Genomic DNA, 12,812 nt, shown 5'->3' on the forward strand with positions numbered 1-12,812 from the left:
AGTTTTGTGCCTGTGATCTGCTTTGCAGCAATCACGCTGAATGTGTATATAATCTAAATTTTCTTCTAGACAGAAGCTTAGTTATACCTCTCTGCGGAAAAATGTCCCTCTGCAGTACATGGAACTGCACTGGATCCTGTAGTAAACATCTTTAAGGAGGATGTACCTCTTTTGTCCTTCAAGAGAGAGATCGCAGATTTTTCCACTATTAAAAATTGAGGAGCTGCAATTGATTCTAAAAGGCTTTATTTAAAAATAAGCAAAAATAACAGTGTGTCAGAATAAGGGACATGTAGCTGCAAATCGTGTGCGGGCATGTTCTTGTTGCTGTGATTGAGCAAGTAACTTGAGAATGATGCTGGTTTAGGAGGAGGCATCGGCGGGTTGGGTAGAAGCTGTGCTGCTGTCAGTTTCTTAATGTGGCTTTTCCTCTTCCAGGCTCAAGACAAAATCAAATTCCTCTGTGTTGAAAAGGTAAGGAAGAAAAAGCCGTAAGTGGAACTTACAAGTTGTCTGAGCGAGGGCTGCCTCTGGGAGGGAACGGCACCAAAAGTCCAAAGAAGGTTCTTACCTTTTGTCAGTGGTTGGATGGAAAGACGTTGTCTTGTGAAAAGCATCATGTTCTTTAGGGGGCCTCCGTCTGCTTTATGTGCCAGGTGGTGAGCCTTGATTTCAGAAAGGGGGATGAAACGTTTTGTCATCCGCACAAACTGGACATCCACCTGGGAAGCGATGGACAGCAAAGGAGCATGTTTGGAGAAGGATATAGCCTCCGGGTGTGACATAAGATCTTTGGGGGGACAAAGGAAGCAAATGGCTGATGGCTACTACCTATAACGGTATGGAAGCTTTTCCTTGCTGAAGGCTACAAGAACTTTCAGATACTTCTGGCAGGTGATTTGTTTACATGAATCTTAGCGCTGTGCACCAGCAACATTCATGTTGTCACAGACAATACAAAATTAAAATGTGGGATGCAGCCAACCTGTGAACAGTCACTTCCCTATAATTTAGTGTGCCTCAAAACTACAGCTTGCTTTGCTGTAGACTGAGCGTGGGACTCAAAGATGTTCGTTCTCTTTCCTAACCCACAATTCTGCCATGTATGGAGGTCAGCTCTGCATCCAAGTAAGGTCTGAAAATCTAGGGAGATATATTTTGGCAGCCTCCTGGATGAGATGGGGGGGGAAAGGTAGAGAAAACAATAGGACTGGATTTTCTCAAGAGAGAGAAAAAGGTAGCTAGGGCAGGACAGAAGCCTGAGAAGATATGCAATATGATGCAGAGAGGCTTCTACCTTCATTCAGCTGGCACACACACCTTGAAACAGCTGTATTTAGTTTACTACATTACCATGGACCATTTGGGGTTCTCTTTTCTGCTGGAGGAATCATAATGAGGATCCTTCTGATCAAACTGTGTGTGATCAGGGTATGCCTCCTTTACGATCTGAAGCAGAAGGGGAGAAGAATGTGAGACAAGTTCCCATCAGTTAAAAACTATTGTCAGCAAAGGGTACGAAATGCCCTTGAGCAAGCTGTGACTAGACATAAGGAACAATCCTCGTGCAAAAACTAGCCTTGTTTTCCCTGAATGCCATTCTAATGGTGAGAGATAATTTCCTTTCTTTACATTTCTTGGGTGAAAGCACTGCAGAGCAGTATGGCTGTCCATGAAGCACCATCACCTCTTCAGAAAGCAATGGGGAAAAAGCAGAGGCAACAAAGGAAAACTGAGCAGATGATGACAAGTCTTTTGTGATGAGTTCTCCTCTTAAAGAAAAAGCTTTTCTGTGCCCTAGGTTTTACATGGCTGCCTTGCAAGCTCAGCTGACTAGAATTTAGTGAATCAGACTGTAACTGGAGTGTGGAGCAACTCTTGACTTGGCTGGAAGTGCTCTGAAATGTCAGCAGGAAAACAGCAGTTTAGTTGCGTTTCTCTCATGAAAGATGCCCGGGTCAGCCCTGCTGTGACATACTGTTGAGCCTGGATGCCCTAGGCTCATTCACTGCTCTGATCAGACAACTTTTGGACCCCTTTGGTGCTGAGACAGAAGCAGGGCTAACAAGCTGTTCGATAACCCATAGGCTATTGCCTTCCCCCCAGCCCGAAACACAGACTGAGAAAGAGGCACTCACCTTGACAATGCCAACAATGCCAGGCTCTTTACAGTTACTGTGGTAGAAGAAGGCCTGCTGCCCAAGTTTCATGGCTCTCAGGAAATTCCTTGCCTGTCAGGTGTAAATGGGAGACTTTGAGCTCTTTGTATCAAGCTCTCAGGGTTTTATTATAAGCAGCTAGGGACAAGAACTAACAACAAGAGAGGTATATCTGCTTCAGAGCTACTCAGATAAGGTTTCCTACAGTTGTTGTATGGAAGTTTTGTGTTGCAATGAAGTAAAAACCAGGCTAAAGAGCAAGATCCTGTTGCTTAGAAAGCATGTGGGAATTCAATAGCTCAGCTGCCCTCGTTGAGAGACAGCAGGTGACTTAAGTTAGCTGTCAGCAAACAAGCAGCAGAGTGGATCATATATAGGGGAGAAGCATGTATAGTAGGGGAAACATGTGTGGATTTCTTCTGCAGAGGAACAGAGAGCTGTACGCTAATAAGGTATAGTCCTTGGGTAAGTACGGACTTGCTAAAAGGCATCAAGGGAAATAAGGGCTGGTCTAAGCTAAAGAAAAACTGAATGATTTGACACTATTATCCAGCCTGAATCTATCTCTGACTTAATTACGCAGGAGTTCTGACTCCTGACAAAACGCACCTGTAAAAAAAGGCAGAGTTACTCAAAAGGAAATCCTTCAGGCAAAGGGAAGAATCTGTGGGGAGAGCCACCTTTTTTCTAGTGCTATTTCAGTGACTTCACCTTTGACATGTGCTCCTTACCTGGTAGTTTCTCACTCCATCCCAAAAGGTTGTCTGATTGGGCTGAGCTTTCAAGTCATCAATGCTGAACTGCCAAATGGAATGAAAATACAGGTTAAGTTCAGGAGGTATTGTGTCATTGCCTACGTTGTGCCTAAACATTTGTTCCTAGTAGCTCCTTCAATTATAATACAAACTTGACACAATTATTCTGGTTCCCACAGCGAGGGCTAAAGAAAAGCCTTCTCAAAGGAGTCTAAAGGTAGATTGTAAAAGCTGCCCCTGTGATCAGCAGCTACACATCCTGAGGACCCAATTTCCTCTTCTATTACAAGTACCAAACCTCAGGGTTGTCACCCTAGAAGAGAAAAACGGTATGTCTATTTCCAGGAAGGCAAATGGTTTTTGAGAAGTCACAACAGTGTTAATCCTGCAAACGATCTGAATTGCCTGATCCTGTAACTCGACATTCAGGCACTAACACTCTGGATAGTAATAAAATTGCTTCTGTACTTTGCTGAGTAAGGATGGGTGTTGGTGCTTACTTTCACATCCACTCCCTTCTCAAGTCTGCTCTCTGGTTCTGACTTCAGAAGCCAGTGACAATACGTTATCTTGCTTTCCTCCCCACCAGAGTCAGATTCTTTTGTCTTCTTCCAGTTCTTCCATCCTGACTTGGAACTCCCAGCTGGAGGTTTTGTAGACTTCTCTTCCTCCTCCTTATCTGGAGTCTCCTCCTCAGTTTTGGCAATTTTAGCATCGGGCTCTTTTTTATCTTAAAAGAAACAATAAAAGAATATTCAGGTAAAACACATTTTGTTTCCAATACAGACTGGTGGTGAAGTGTTTTAGTTGTCCGAGCTGGTTTCACATACTGGTATTTGACCGCAGCAGCAGTTTGGTGCACCCCAGATGATAGGGGTAAGCATTATGCACCACTGTTTCTGGGTATTTCTAGTTTTCATCTGGAATAAGGATATATGGTTTTGTGTGGTGTACACAAATGTAGTTTAATTGTCATAGTTAATCATACAGAAAGCCGGGACAGACCATGCTGCCCCCATGAAGTGTAATTTTTTTTTTTTTTTAATTTATCACCAAGAAATCGGCTGCAGGCAACCAAGTTTATATAGGTGAGTCTGGTGAGTAACAGGAAAATCTGGCAGCAAAGCAAGCTACTTCAATTACTACATTAGCTGGAAACCATAGATTAAGCCTCCACTGTGCTACCTGTTCAGAGGGGGTCCATATCCCTGTTTGTCCAGCACTCAAGACAGCAAAAAAAAAACCCAGTAAGAAGTGATTAAAGTGTAAGAAGGTGGTTAGTTGCTGGAGTCGATTCGATTAAGCAGATGAGTGGCACCAGTAAGCCCAGTGTGATTTCTCATCTTTTGCTTTAAACACCACATACATGGTGCCTCAGGTGCAAGGGTTTTGCTTTTTTGGTTTTGTTTTGTTTGGTTTTTTGTTGTTGTTTTTTTTTGCAGACAGTACCACATCAGCTTCCTGCCACTACACTGGGTATACTTTGAATGGCAATCTCTAATGCATAGGACCTGAAAGCTCTTCATAAATGGCAATGAACTACATTTCTTAGCTACCTTGTGGTGAGAAGACATCGTTGTCCCTATTGTGTATCTAGCAGACTTGTCAGTCACACATGGATGCTCAGCCCATTTGTACAGAGGAAATGCTGTCTGTAAGACAGGTGGCTTTGAAAGACAGATGGTTAAGATGACTGTCGGTAGTTTCACTATAGCGTGGAACCTCAAGTGAGAGATGCTAAATTAGTTAGGATGTCAGCACAGACCTGCTACCGCTCCTTTGTCTCTCTTTCTGCTTGGCCAGGGCATCTCTGGTCTCTGAATTACCTTCTCTTCACTGAGAAGCACCTGCTGAATGAAAGAAGAAGAATTACTGCTTATTCGGGCAGGCTGAAAAAAGTAGCAATATCTGAGACTGAGCGCTGTAAAAGCTGTACAGTAAGTGGAGAGTAAATAAATTTCCTTCCTTGAGCTCAGCCATTTCCTCTATCAGTGCAAAAGCTGGCACTAGTTGAGGACCACACCCTTGGTGCGCTGGAGGCAGGCAGGCCCTCCACAGCAGGGCTCTGATGGACATCAGCAGGAGGGCTGCTTTTCTCCACAGTGGCGCAGCTGTTGGAGGGAAGTCCCCAAGGTGCTTGGACAAAGTGTGGCCCCTCCGTCCCACGCAAAAGGAGCCGTGCTTTTGGAAGAGGGAGAACGGCTTGCCTCCAGAGGTCAGGCCAGCCTTGTGCCAGTGGCGTCTGGCTCAGCTTGTTGCTCGCAGAGATCACGCGTGCAAAGTCCCTTTGCGAAAGGGAGCAAGTTGGCTGGTCCAACCCCTGCCCCCTTCTGCCAGCAGCCCGTTAGGAGGCTTTTGGCTCTGAGCTGGCCTGCTTCTGCCAGAGAGGGTGGCATCAACTTTTCCACCTTCCGTGCCAAGCGTCTTCCCACCCCCCACCCTCCCCCACCCCCCCCGCCAGGCTCCCCCTCACCGGCTCTGGCCGCAGCAGCCCCCTCGCCTCGTCCTGGGGAGAAGGATGCTCTCGCCTCGGCGCAGGAGGAGGAAACACGCCGCCCCCCGCCCTCGGAAGTGGGTGACCGTTATGCAAAAGCTAAGGCATGGCCTGCAGGCTGCTCCTTCCCCGCAGCCCCCGCGCGGGCGGGAGGTACCGAGGGCAGGACTACAGCTCCCAGCCTGCCCCGCACCGGCAGCCGCTGCGCTCCGGCCCCGCCATGGCCTGGCCGGGACCCCCCCGCCTGGCGGCCCGGCTGCTGCTGCCGCTGCTGCGCTGCCCGGCGGCGGGGCGCCGGGGGATCGCCGCCTGCATCGACCGTAAGGCTCCGCGGCGGCGGCCGAGCGCGGCGGGGGGAGCCCCGGACCCACCTGCCCGGGGGGCTGCCCGGCGTGTCCCCCCCTGCGGCCGGAGGGAGGGAGGCGGGGTCGGGGGAGGCTTGAAAGCAGGTCGGTGAGCGAGGGTCGCCAGTCTTGGCCGGGAGGGAGATGTCGCCTGTCACCAGCTGTGCGCAGGGCGGCGCGGGGCCCGGCCCTCCGGACACCCGCGGTGGCTGGTGGGTGGGACGGTGCCCACCTGCGGCGAGAAGCTCCTTCCCCTTCCCTGTACCTTCGCTAGAGCTTCACGGTTAGTCAGGCTCTGCTGTGAGTCAAGGAATAGCGAAAGGCTCGCTGGGGAGGGCGGCCAGGCTGCCTGTACCCCTCTGTATGTCCGGGGTGCCCAGTGGTACCCGAAGATGACTCGGATCACTGAGCGTGCCTCTGGTGACCGGGATAACAGCTGTGTCTGAGCTGGTCTCCTCCTACGGGATTCCTGAACACTTCCCAGATGAACTGCTTCAATGCTTAAATGTTAGGATTGAAGCGGCAGCATCGCGATGAATTTTGGGAGAGGAACCAACAAAACAATGTTGGATCTATGCGCAAAGGAAGCAGATTTCAAATGCAGGATCTAACTAAAGGCTCAGATGCTGTTTCCAAAGGGCTGCTGTGTTCTTTGCTTGCTTTTGAGCATCACTTCTTGAAGTCCCAGGACTGTGTCCTGGTGTTTCTGCAGCACAGACCCAGTGCGATGAAGTGACGGCTGCCATGGGCTGTGCTGCCCCTGCCCCGGTCCTCCAGCGCGGTTAAGTGTTGAGTAGCTGGGACCTTGGCTTTGTTTTCCCCTAAGCCAGCCCCTCCCAAAGCCCACTGCCCCCTGTCAGCAGTTTGTGGTGGCCCCAAGGAACAGAGGAATGGTCTCTGCAGCAGAGACCCTCAACTGTTCGTGTAAGTTAAGGGATGCTTTGAAATTGTTTGGTGTATGGAAGAGGTGGTGGTGCTTGCTTTCCTGCAACAGACATGTATTCTGATCTCTTCCTGCTTCCCTAGCATCTGCCGGCCTGACTGAGGAGCAGAAAGAATTCCAAAAAGTTGCCTTTGATTTTGCTGCCAAGGAGATGGCTCCTCACATGGCTGAGTGGGATGAAAAGGTATGACAGCCTCAGAAGGGTTGTACTGTTCAGTTTTTCCTCTCTTAGGATGTTATGGTCCTTGGGTCTCATCAGAGGGGTTCCTGCAATAGTGCCTCGGTGCTGTAATGCCATCTGTAGAGATCTTCTCCAAAGCTGCTGCTGTAGCTGGGGTGGGAAGCCATCAGAAAGACGCTGAAGCTATAGCTTCAGGCTATAGCCAGGCTATTCAATCATCTTGACACCTGGATTTACCCCTGAAGATGGTATGGCTCTGTCTAGGTAGCTGCATCTTCTTTAACCCACCCAGTTAACCTAAACTCTGCTTGAGTCTGGGACTGGACTTGGTAGCCCAGGTGTCCCAGAAGAGATTGAATATTGAGCTTGAATCGATCATGAATATTCACCTGTGATATCTCTGCCTGTCCCAACAGGAAATATTCCCTGTGGAAACAATGCGGAAGGCAGCCCAGCTAGGATTTGGTGGGATCTATGTGAAACCAGATGTTGGTGGCTCTGGATTGTCACGCCTTGATACCTCCATAATCTTTGAAGCTTTATCCACAGGATGTACCAGCACCACTGCTTATATAAGCATCCACAAGTGAGTGTCTGCGGAGTGGTGGATGGTGTCAGCCTGGCTGAAAAACACAGTTGTTCTGCGGGCTCTAAATCCAGCTGGAGACAGCTCTCTTGGTGCTGCTTATTACTTAAAGTTGGCACCCCAAGGAGACAAGTCCCTGTGAGGATCTCTTGATGGCAGTAAACAAAATAGGCTACAAAAACTGAGATGCCACCAAGAAGTAATTTTAGCTTTGTGGCATGCAAGATGGGATTAAGTTCTGGATTTTGTTCCCTGCTGTTTCACTTAAGCTGTCTATAGATAGTAACGTGCCTGGAAAAAGCCTTTATGCTTTGGTGACAGAGCCAGAGGCACCAGCTGATACCGGGGCCCTTTCTTGCTTGTACAGACATGTTCAGTGACAGGCTCGCTTTGCACGGGAAGGTGGAGTGGTGATGCCTCCTCCTTCCAGGTGAGGTTTTCTGAAGAGACGGTAGGGCTTAGCGCTGAGGGGAATGCTGAGGCTATTAAATAGGAACCTGCTATTCCACAAGGCAGCGAGCCTGTGGTGACTGGAAGGCAGTCTTCTTCCTTCTGTTTTCTGTGGCACCTAATATCATTCTGTTTTGAGGCAGAGCAATATGCTTTCAAGCCTCAGTGCTGTTGACTGAACCCCATGGAGCTTTGTTTTCTTTAGCCAGGGATGCTCTTAGATGTTCCGCCCAGGGCTGTGTTCACTTCCTGTAATGCTGCACCTTCTCTCCTGCTCCAGCATGTGTGTTTGGATGATTGACACCTTTGGCAATGAAGAGCAGAGGTGCAGGTTCTGCCCATCGCTCTGTAGCATGGAAAAATTTGCTTCTTACTGCCTGACTGAGCCAGGTGAGCATCCTCAACCAAGTAATCTCCTTTCCCATACTCCAAATGTAGTTTTAACTGGACATGAATGCTGCGCAGAGCTGGAGCTGAAAAGTTTCATGTTCATTTGGGCAATCACTGGGAAGTGGGGAAGGGCCAGATGATGATTGCTGAGATGCTTGTGGTACAAACTCAAGTGTCGATGGGTACGATCCCCGAGAGATTTTGTAGGCTCTGGACCTGCTGCTTCACTGGCTGCTTCCTTACCTCCCGAACAGGAAGTGGGAGTGATGCAGCTTCCCTGCTGACCTCAGCTCAGAGGAAAGGGGACAGCTACATCCTGAATGGCTCCAAGGTACCTCTTTGCTCCTCCTAAAGCTGCTGGATGGCACTGCATGCACAAGGGGGCCTGGGTCTCACCATCCTTTCCATTTCCTACTGTCTCCTCACCTCTGTGTATTCTCCCAAGGTAGGATGTGCTCTGCAGAGCGTTCACCAGAACTTAGTACAGTTGGTCCCTAAATTCCTCCTGGCTGTGGGGTGTTTGCCCTTCCATCTTTGTACCCCAGCTGCTGCTGCAGGCTCAGGGTTAGCACACGAAAGCTGCTTCCTTCTTCTCATGCCCTTCTGCAGGCCTTCATCAGTGGCGGAGGTGACACTGATGTATACGTGGTCATGTGTCGCACAGGAGGCCCAGGCCCCAAGGGCATCTCCTGCCTGGTGCTGGAGAAGGGGACACCAGGGCTCAGCTTTGGCAAGAAGGAGAAGAAGGTAAGAGGCTTTGGTTTTACTTCCCGTTTGCTTGAGGGAAGTGCAGGACAGAGATGAGCTCGTCTGTGCAAAACATTAGGGATCTCTTCTTGGATGGGACTGGAGTCCCAGCCTGGCATGTTTTTTCCAAGCCAAGTCCAGCTTTGGTGAAGTTTGCCCAAAGTCTGTCCTTTTAGTAAGTTAAGGGTTTTAGTCTCAGGAACATCAAGGTTCATTGGATCTGTGCCTCTTCTCAAACACATGCATTCCAGTTTCCAGCTCAGCACACTAAGACCAAACCACACAGACCACAATTGCTTTGTGGCAGCTTGGCAGTGGGACTGAGGGATTGAGAGCAGGCTGGGCAGTTCTCTGCCGGGAGCTGGGGGCATGCTGCTCCTCAGGCAATCTGGAAGGTGCTCTGTTTTTTCCCAGGTAGGCTGGAATTCCCAGCCAACTCGGGCTGTAATCTTTGAGGACTGTGTTGTTCCTGTCAGCAACCGGCTGGGAGCTGAAGGGCAGGGCTTCAGCATTGCCATGAAGGGACTGAACGGAGGCAGGATAAACATTGGTAAGAAAGACATCTGAGAGCGAAGGGAGGAGGGCAGGATCATCTTGTTACCTGCCTGCATGAGCTTCATGTTCACTTTATGTCCTTGGCTTCTCCCACCAGCATCTTGTTCCTTAGGAGCTGCTCATGCCTCTGTTCTTCTGGCTCAGGAACATCTCACTGTCCGCAAACAGTTTGGGGAACCCCTAGCAAACAATCAGGTAAGCTCTCCATCAGATCTGTGCTCTCAGAGCTGTGCTCTTTCTGATCCTGGCTGAACAGGCAGCTCACTTCACAGGGTCTTCCCTGGAGAAGTCAGGAACATGTTTTTCCTGAGTAAGAAAGCGTGTCAGGCCTGAGACCTGCCTGAAGGTAGTGGGGATGTGGTTCAGGGCCCAGGCCCCCCCGAACATGCTGGCCTAATTTTTCCTCTCCTGCTGTCTGCTGGCAGTACCTGCAGTTCAGGCTGGCGGAGATGGCGACGCGCCTGGTGGCAGCACGGCTCATGGTTCGCAATGCAGCGCGAGCACTGCAGGAGGGACGGGAGGACGCGGCTGTGCTGTGCTCCATGGCTAAGCTCTTTGCTACTGATGAATGCTTTGCGGTAAGCAACTCGAGTGTCAGTTGGTGGCATAACTGGAAGCCTGGAGACCCCTCTTGGTGGCCAGGATGTCAGAAAGAAGTTTGACATGGTGGTGACCCAGATCCAAGCACGGTCATTGAGCCAGAAAGGTCATTTGAGGCCTCCTGGCTTCTGGTGCTTTCCAGGAGAAACCAGAGCCCTGAACAGATTCCTTGCCTGCCTGACTGGTAGATGTAGTGATCTGGCATTTGGGTTTTTGCATCAGCAGCACCACAGAAATGCAGCAAAATTTGCCTTAGTTAAGTATAGCATTTTCTGGGTATTTCTATGCTATCATGTTCACATAAATGCACCATTAGCATGAAAGAGCACTTAGGTAACATGATAGCACTGAGAGCTGCGCTGGTGGGGACTGCGAGTGCCTTGCTGTCACACCACGCTTTGTTAAAGACATGAGATTAGCTGAGCAGAAAAAAAAAGAGCCCAGGTTCCTGGGTTCTTACCGAATTTCTGTCACTGAGTTGTCCTCCACACCACGCGAGTCACTTCACCAGCGATGCTATCTCCTTAGATCTGTAACCAGGCTCTACAGATGCATGGGGGCTACGGCTACCTGAAGGATTATGCTGTGCAACAGTTTGTGCGAGACATCCGAGTCCACCAGATCCTGGAAGGTAAAAGACACTTTTGCTACCAGTGACTTAGCAGTGGAGGCAGGAGAGAACAGACCCTCCAGAGGCCCCCGCCTTGCCATATGACTCTCTGATTCTTGGGTTTCAGAATCCCGTTTTGCTCTGAGCATGAGGTGTCCCTGGATGTCATGTGTGTGATTCCCCTGGTTTTGGAGCAGTTACTGTGCATTTTAAGAGTCTTACAGCAGGGGGAGATAGCTAGTTATCATGTTAGCAGTGCCTCTGCCCAGTTTCATCCCAGTACTCCTACAGACTCCGCTCCCCAACAATTCCTTTCCTGAGATATTCTGGTCTGCCTTCACTCTTTGACATTGTGTCTCTAACAGTGTCTGGCCTTTTCTAATCTCAGTTCGGCCTCCTAACCATTTTAGTTTTCCTCCTTTGAAATCCCTTCACCTACAGCCAGGGTACCTGATAAGGGATATACTCTTTCCAACGCTAAGTGAGTCTACAGGCTTTCTGTGCATTGTGTATGTGCTAAACAGTAAAGCAGAAAACTCAGATGTTGGTATGTATCCAGTTCTGCTTGAGGCCTGGTGCCCGTATCCTCTCAATGCCCAAATAAAAAGAAGTACCAGCATCTACCACTCTGAAGCCTTCCCAAGCAACATGCTGGCGCTTTGGCCCAACACCTAAATGCCACCTCAGCTGGTGGGAAGAGCTTTTCTGTGCTGTAGACTGCAGATCAGGGAAGAATTCTCTTTGCCTTTATTGTGGGAAAAATTGGACCATCCCTTAACCATCTGTCCTGCTGCAGGTACCAACGAGGTTATGCGGATGATTGTGGCCAGGAGCCTGCTACAGGGCTGAAGCCAGAAGCCAATCCTCAGCCTTAAAATTCCTCCGTCTGTTACAGTTTGGGCTGTTTCCCTCCCCTGTTCACCAGCTCTCTCCTGGGGAGCGGAGAGGGGGATACCCCAGTGGAAACAGCCTTTCTGCCTTATATTGACTAGGAGCACAGCTGGACGCCAGCCACACGCTGCCACAGCTGCACTCTGTGCCTGGCAGAGCAGCCCTTACTAGGCTGGTATTGTGCAGATATGTGAAGATAGAAATGGCAGTTGTGAATGTGAGCCTCTGTCCCAAATCTTGATCACGGGCTGCTTGCCACCCATCCTTCTCGGAAACACTAGACCTGTTGGTCATCTCTGCTAAATCAGGACTGAAAGGGGAACTTCAGGCAGAGGTACAGCCTAATCCCATGGGATCCCTCCTCTATCGGTGAAATCTTTAGTTCGAGGGAACTAGTTGATCTGCTTAAAAACCTCTGCTGGGTGCTGACTGCACCCCTGGGAACAGAAGCCCAAAGTACTGCAGGTCTAACCGCCTGCGGGGTGCAGGGGCTTTTTAACTGGGGAGCGGGATGCCTCTCTGTTATCCAGAGGCACTCGCTCCTTTCTCTTTCCCCAGCACCTTTCCTAATGTACCAACTGCTTGTTCTCGTCACACTCCCTCCCCCATACTGGTGCTTAATCTCCAGAAAGCCTCTGCAGTACCAGAGGTACAGATCTCAGAAGCTAAGGGCCTGCACAGACACTGAACTGCTGCCTCAGATCAGGACTCCCTGCTGTATACAGCGTAGGAGGAGTAAAAATACTGGTAAATTATTCTTTCCCCTCAGATTTGAAATCAATAAAGCAATGACGGCAACTTTCCTGTCAGAAGCTGTGTTTCTGTCAGAAGGGGTATTTCAGGCATTTTACCAGAGGTAACCGATTTTTGAAGTCGGGGGTTGCAAAAACGTTCAGCTTCTGATGGGTTTTAGCGCCTGTTCACTGCCTCAGGTGGGCCAGCTGCTCTTGTCTCCCGGCGCCCGGCCGAGCATCAGCAGCCCACAGGGACGGCTGTCGATCTTGGACTGCTGCCGGCCGCCCCCTGCGCCTCCTCCCCCTGTTACCTGAAGGCCCTGCGAAGGGGCTTCTTCACGCCTCAGGCGGCGCCCGGCGAGACCCGCTCCCA

General features: G+C 49.9%; 2 protein-coding genes across 6 annotated transcripts; one reads left to right on the plus strand and one right to left on the minus strand.

Annotated features, from left to right (window-relative positions):
* Window positions 1-229: 229 nt before the first annotated feature.
* Window positions 230-5,935, minus strand: THYN1 (thymocyte nuclear protein 1). Of its 5 annotated transcripts, none has more exons than XM_080366471.1 (8): window positions 5,780-5,935; window positions 4,680-4,761; window positions 3,415-3,644; window positions 2,891-2,959; window positions 2,139-2,231; window positions 1,354-1,449; window positions 572-722; window positions 230-461 (listed from the first exon to the last, which is right to left on the minus strand). In XM_080366471.1, the coding sequence occupies exons 2-8, from the start codon at window positions 4,720-4,722 to the stop codon at window positions 415-417; spliced, it is 729 nt and encodes a 242-aa protein (XP_080222597.1). In that variant the 5' UTR covers window positions 4,723-4,761; window positions 5,780-5,935; the 3' UTR covers window positions 230-414. The 5 variants fall into 5 exon arrangements, with proteins under 5 accessions (XP_080222597.1, XP_080222598.1, XP_080222594.1 ...); XM_080366472.1 differs by having other exon boundaries at window positions 4,680-4,764; window positions 5,780-5,932; XM_080366468.1 differs by lacking the exon at window positions 5,780-5,935 and adding an exon at window positions 5,388-5,535 and having other exon boundaries at window positions 4,680-4,764.
* Window positions 5,515-12,503, plus strand: ACAD8 (acyl-CoA dehydrogenase family member 8; the record flags this gene model as incomplete). The annotated part of the gene is made up of 11 exons (XM_080366457.1): window positions 5,515-5,728; window positions 6,779-6,879; window positions 7,293-7,462; window positions 8,193-8,302; window positions 8,557-8,633; window positions 8,912-9,049; window positions 9,464-9,599; window positions 9,702-9,799; window positions 10,030-10,182; window positions 10,733-10,835; window positions 11,611-12,503. The coding sequence occupies 11 exons, from the start codon at window positions 5,515-5,517 to the stop codon at window positions 11,661-11,663; spliced, it is 1,353 nt and encodes a 450-aa protein (XP_080222583.1). The 3' UTR covers window positions 11,664-12,503.
* Window positions 12,504-12,812: the final 309 nt, after the last annotated feature.

The sequence above is a fragment of the Falco punctatus genome (assembly GCF_963210335.1).
Source record: "Falco punctatus genome assembly, chromosome: 16".
Classification (NCBI taxonomy): Eukaryota; Metazoa; Chordata; class Aves; order Falconiformes; family Falconidae; genus Falco; species Falco punctatus.

Bases quoted from the DNA above. Each gene is read 5' to 3' on its own strand.
- THYN1 (XM_080366471.1), bottom strand. From the start codon at position 4,722: ATGCCCTGGCCAAGCAGAAAGAGAGACAAAGGAGCGGTAGCAG. The intron at 2,960-3,414 runs GTAAGCACCAAC...TCCATTTGGCAG, and splicing joins AGAAGGGAGTGGATGTGAAA to TTCAGCATTGATGACTTGAA. The intron at 1,450-2,138 runs GTGAGTGCCTCT...CTTCTGCTTCAG, and splicing joins GCATTGTTGGCATTGTCAAG to ATCGTAAAGGAGGCATACCC.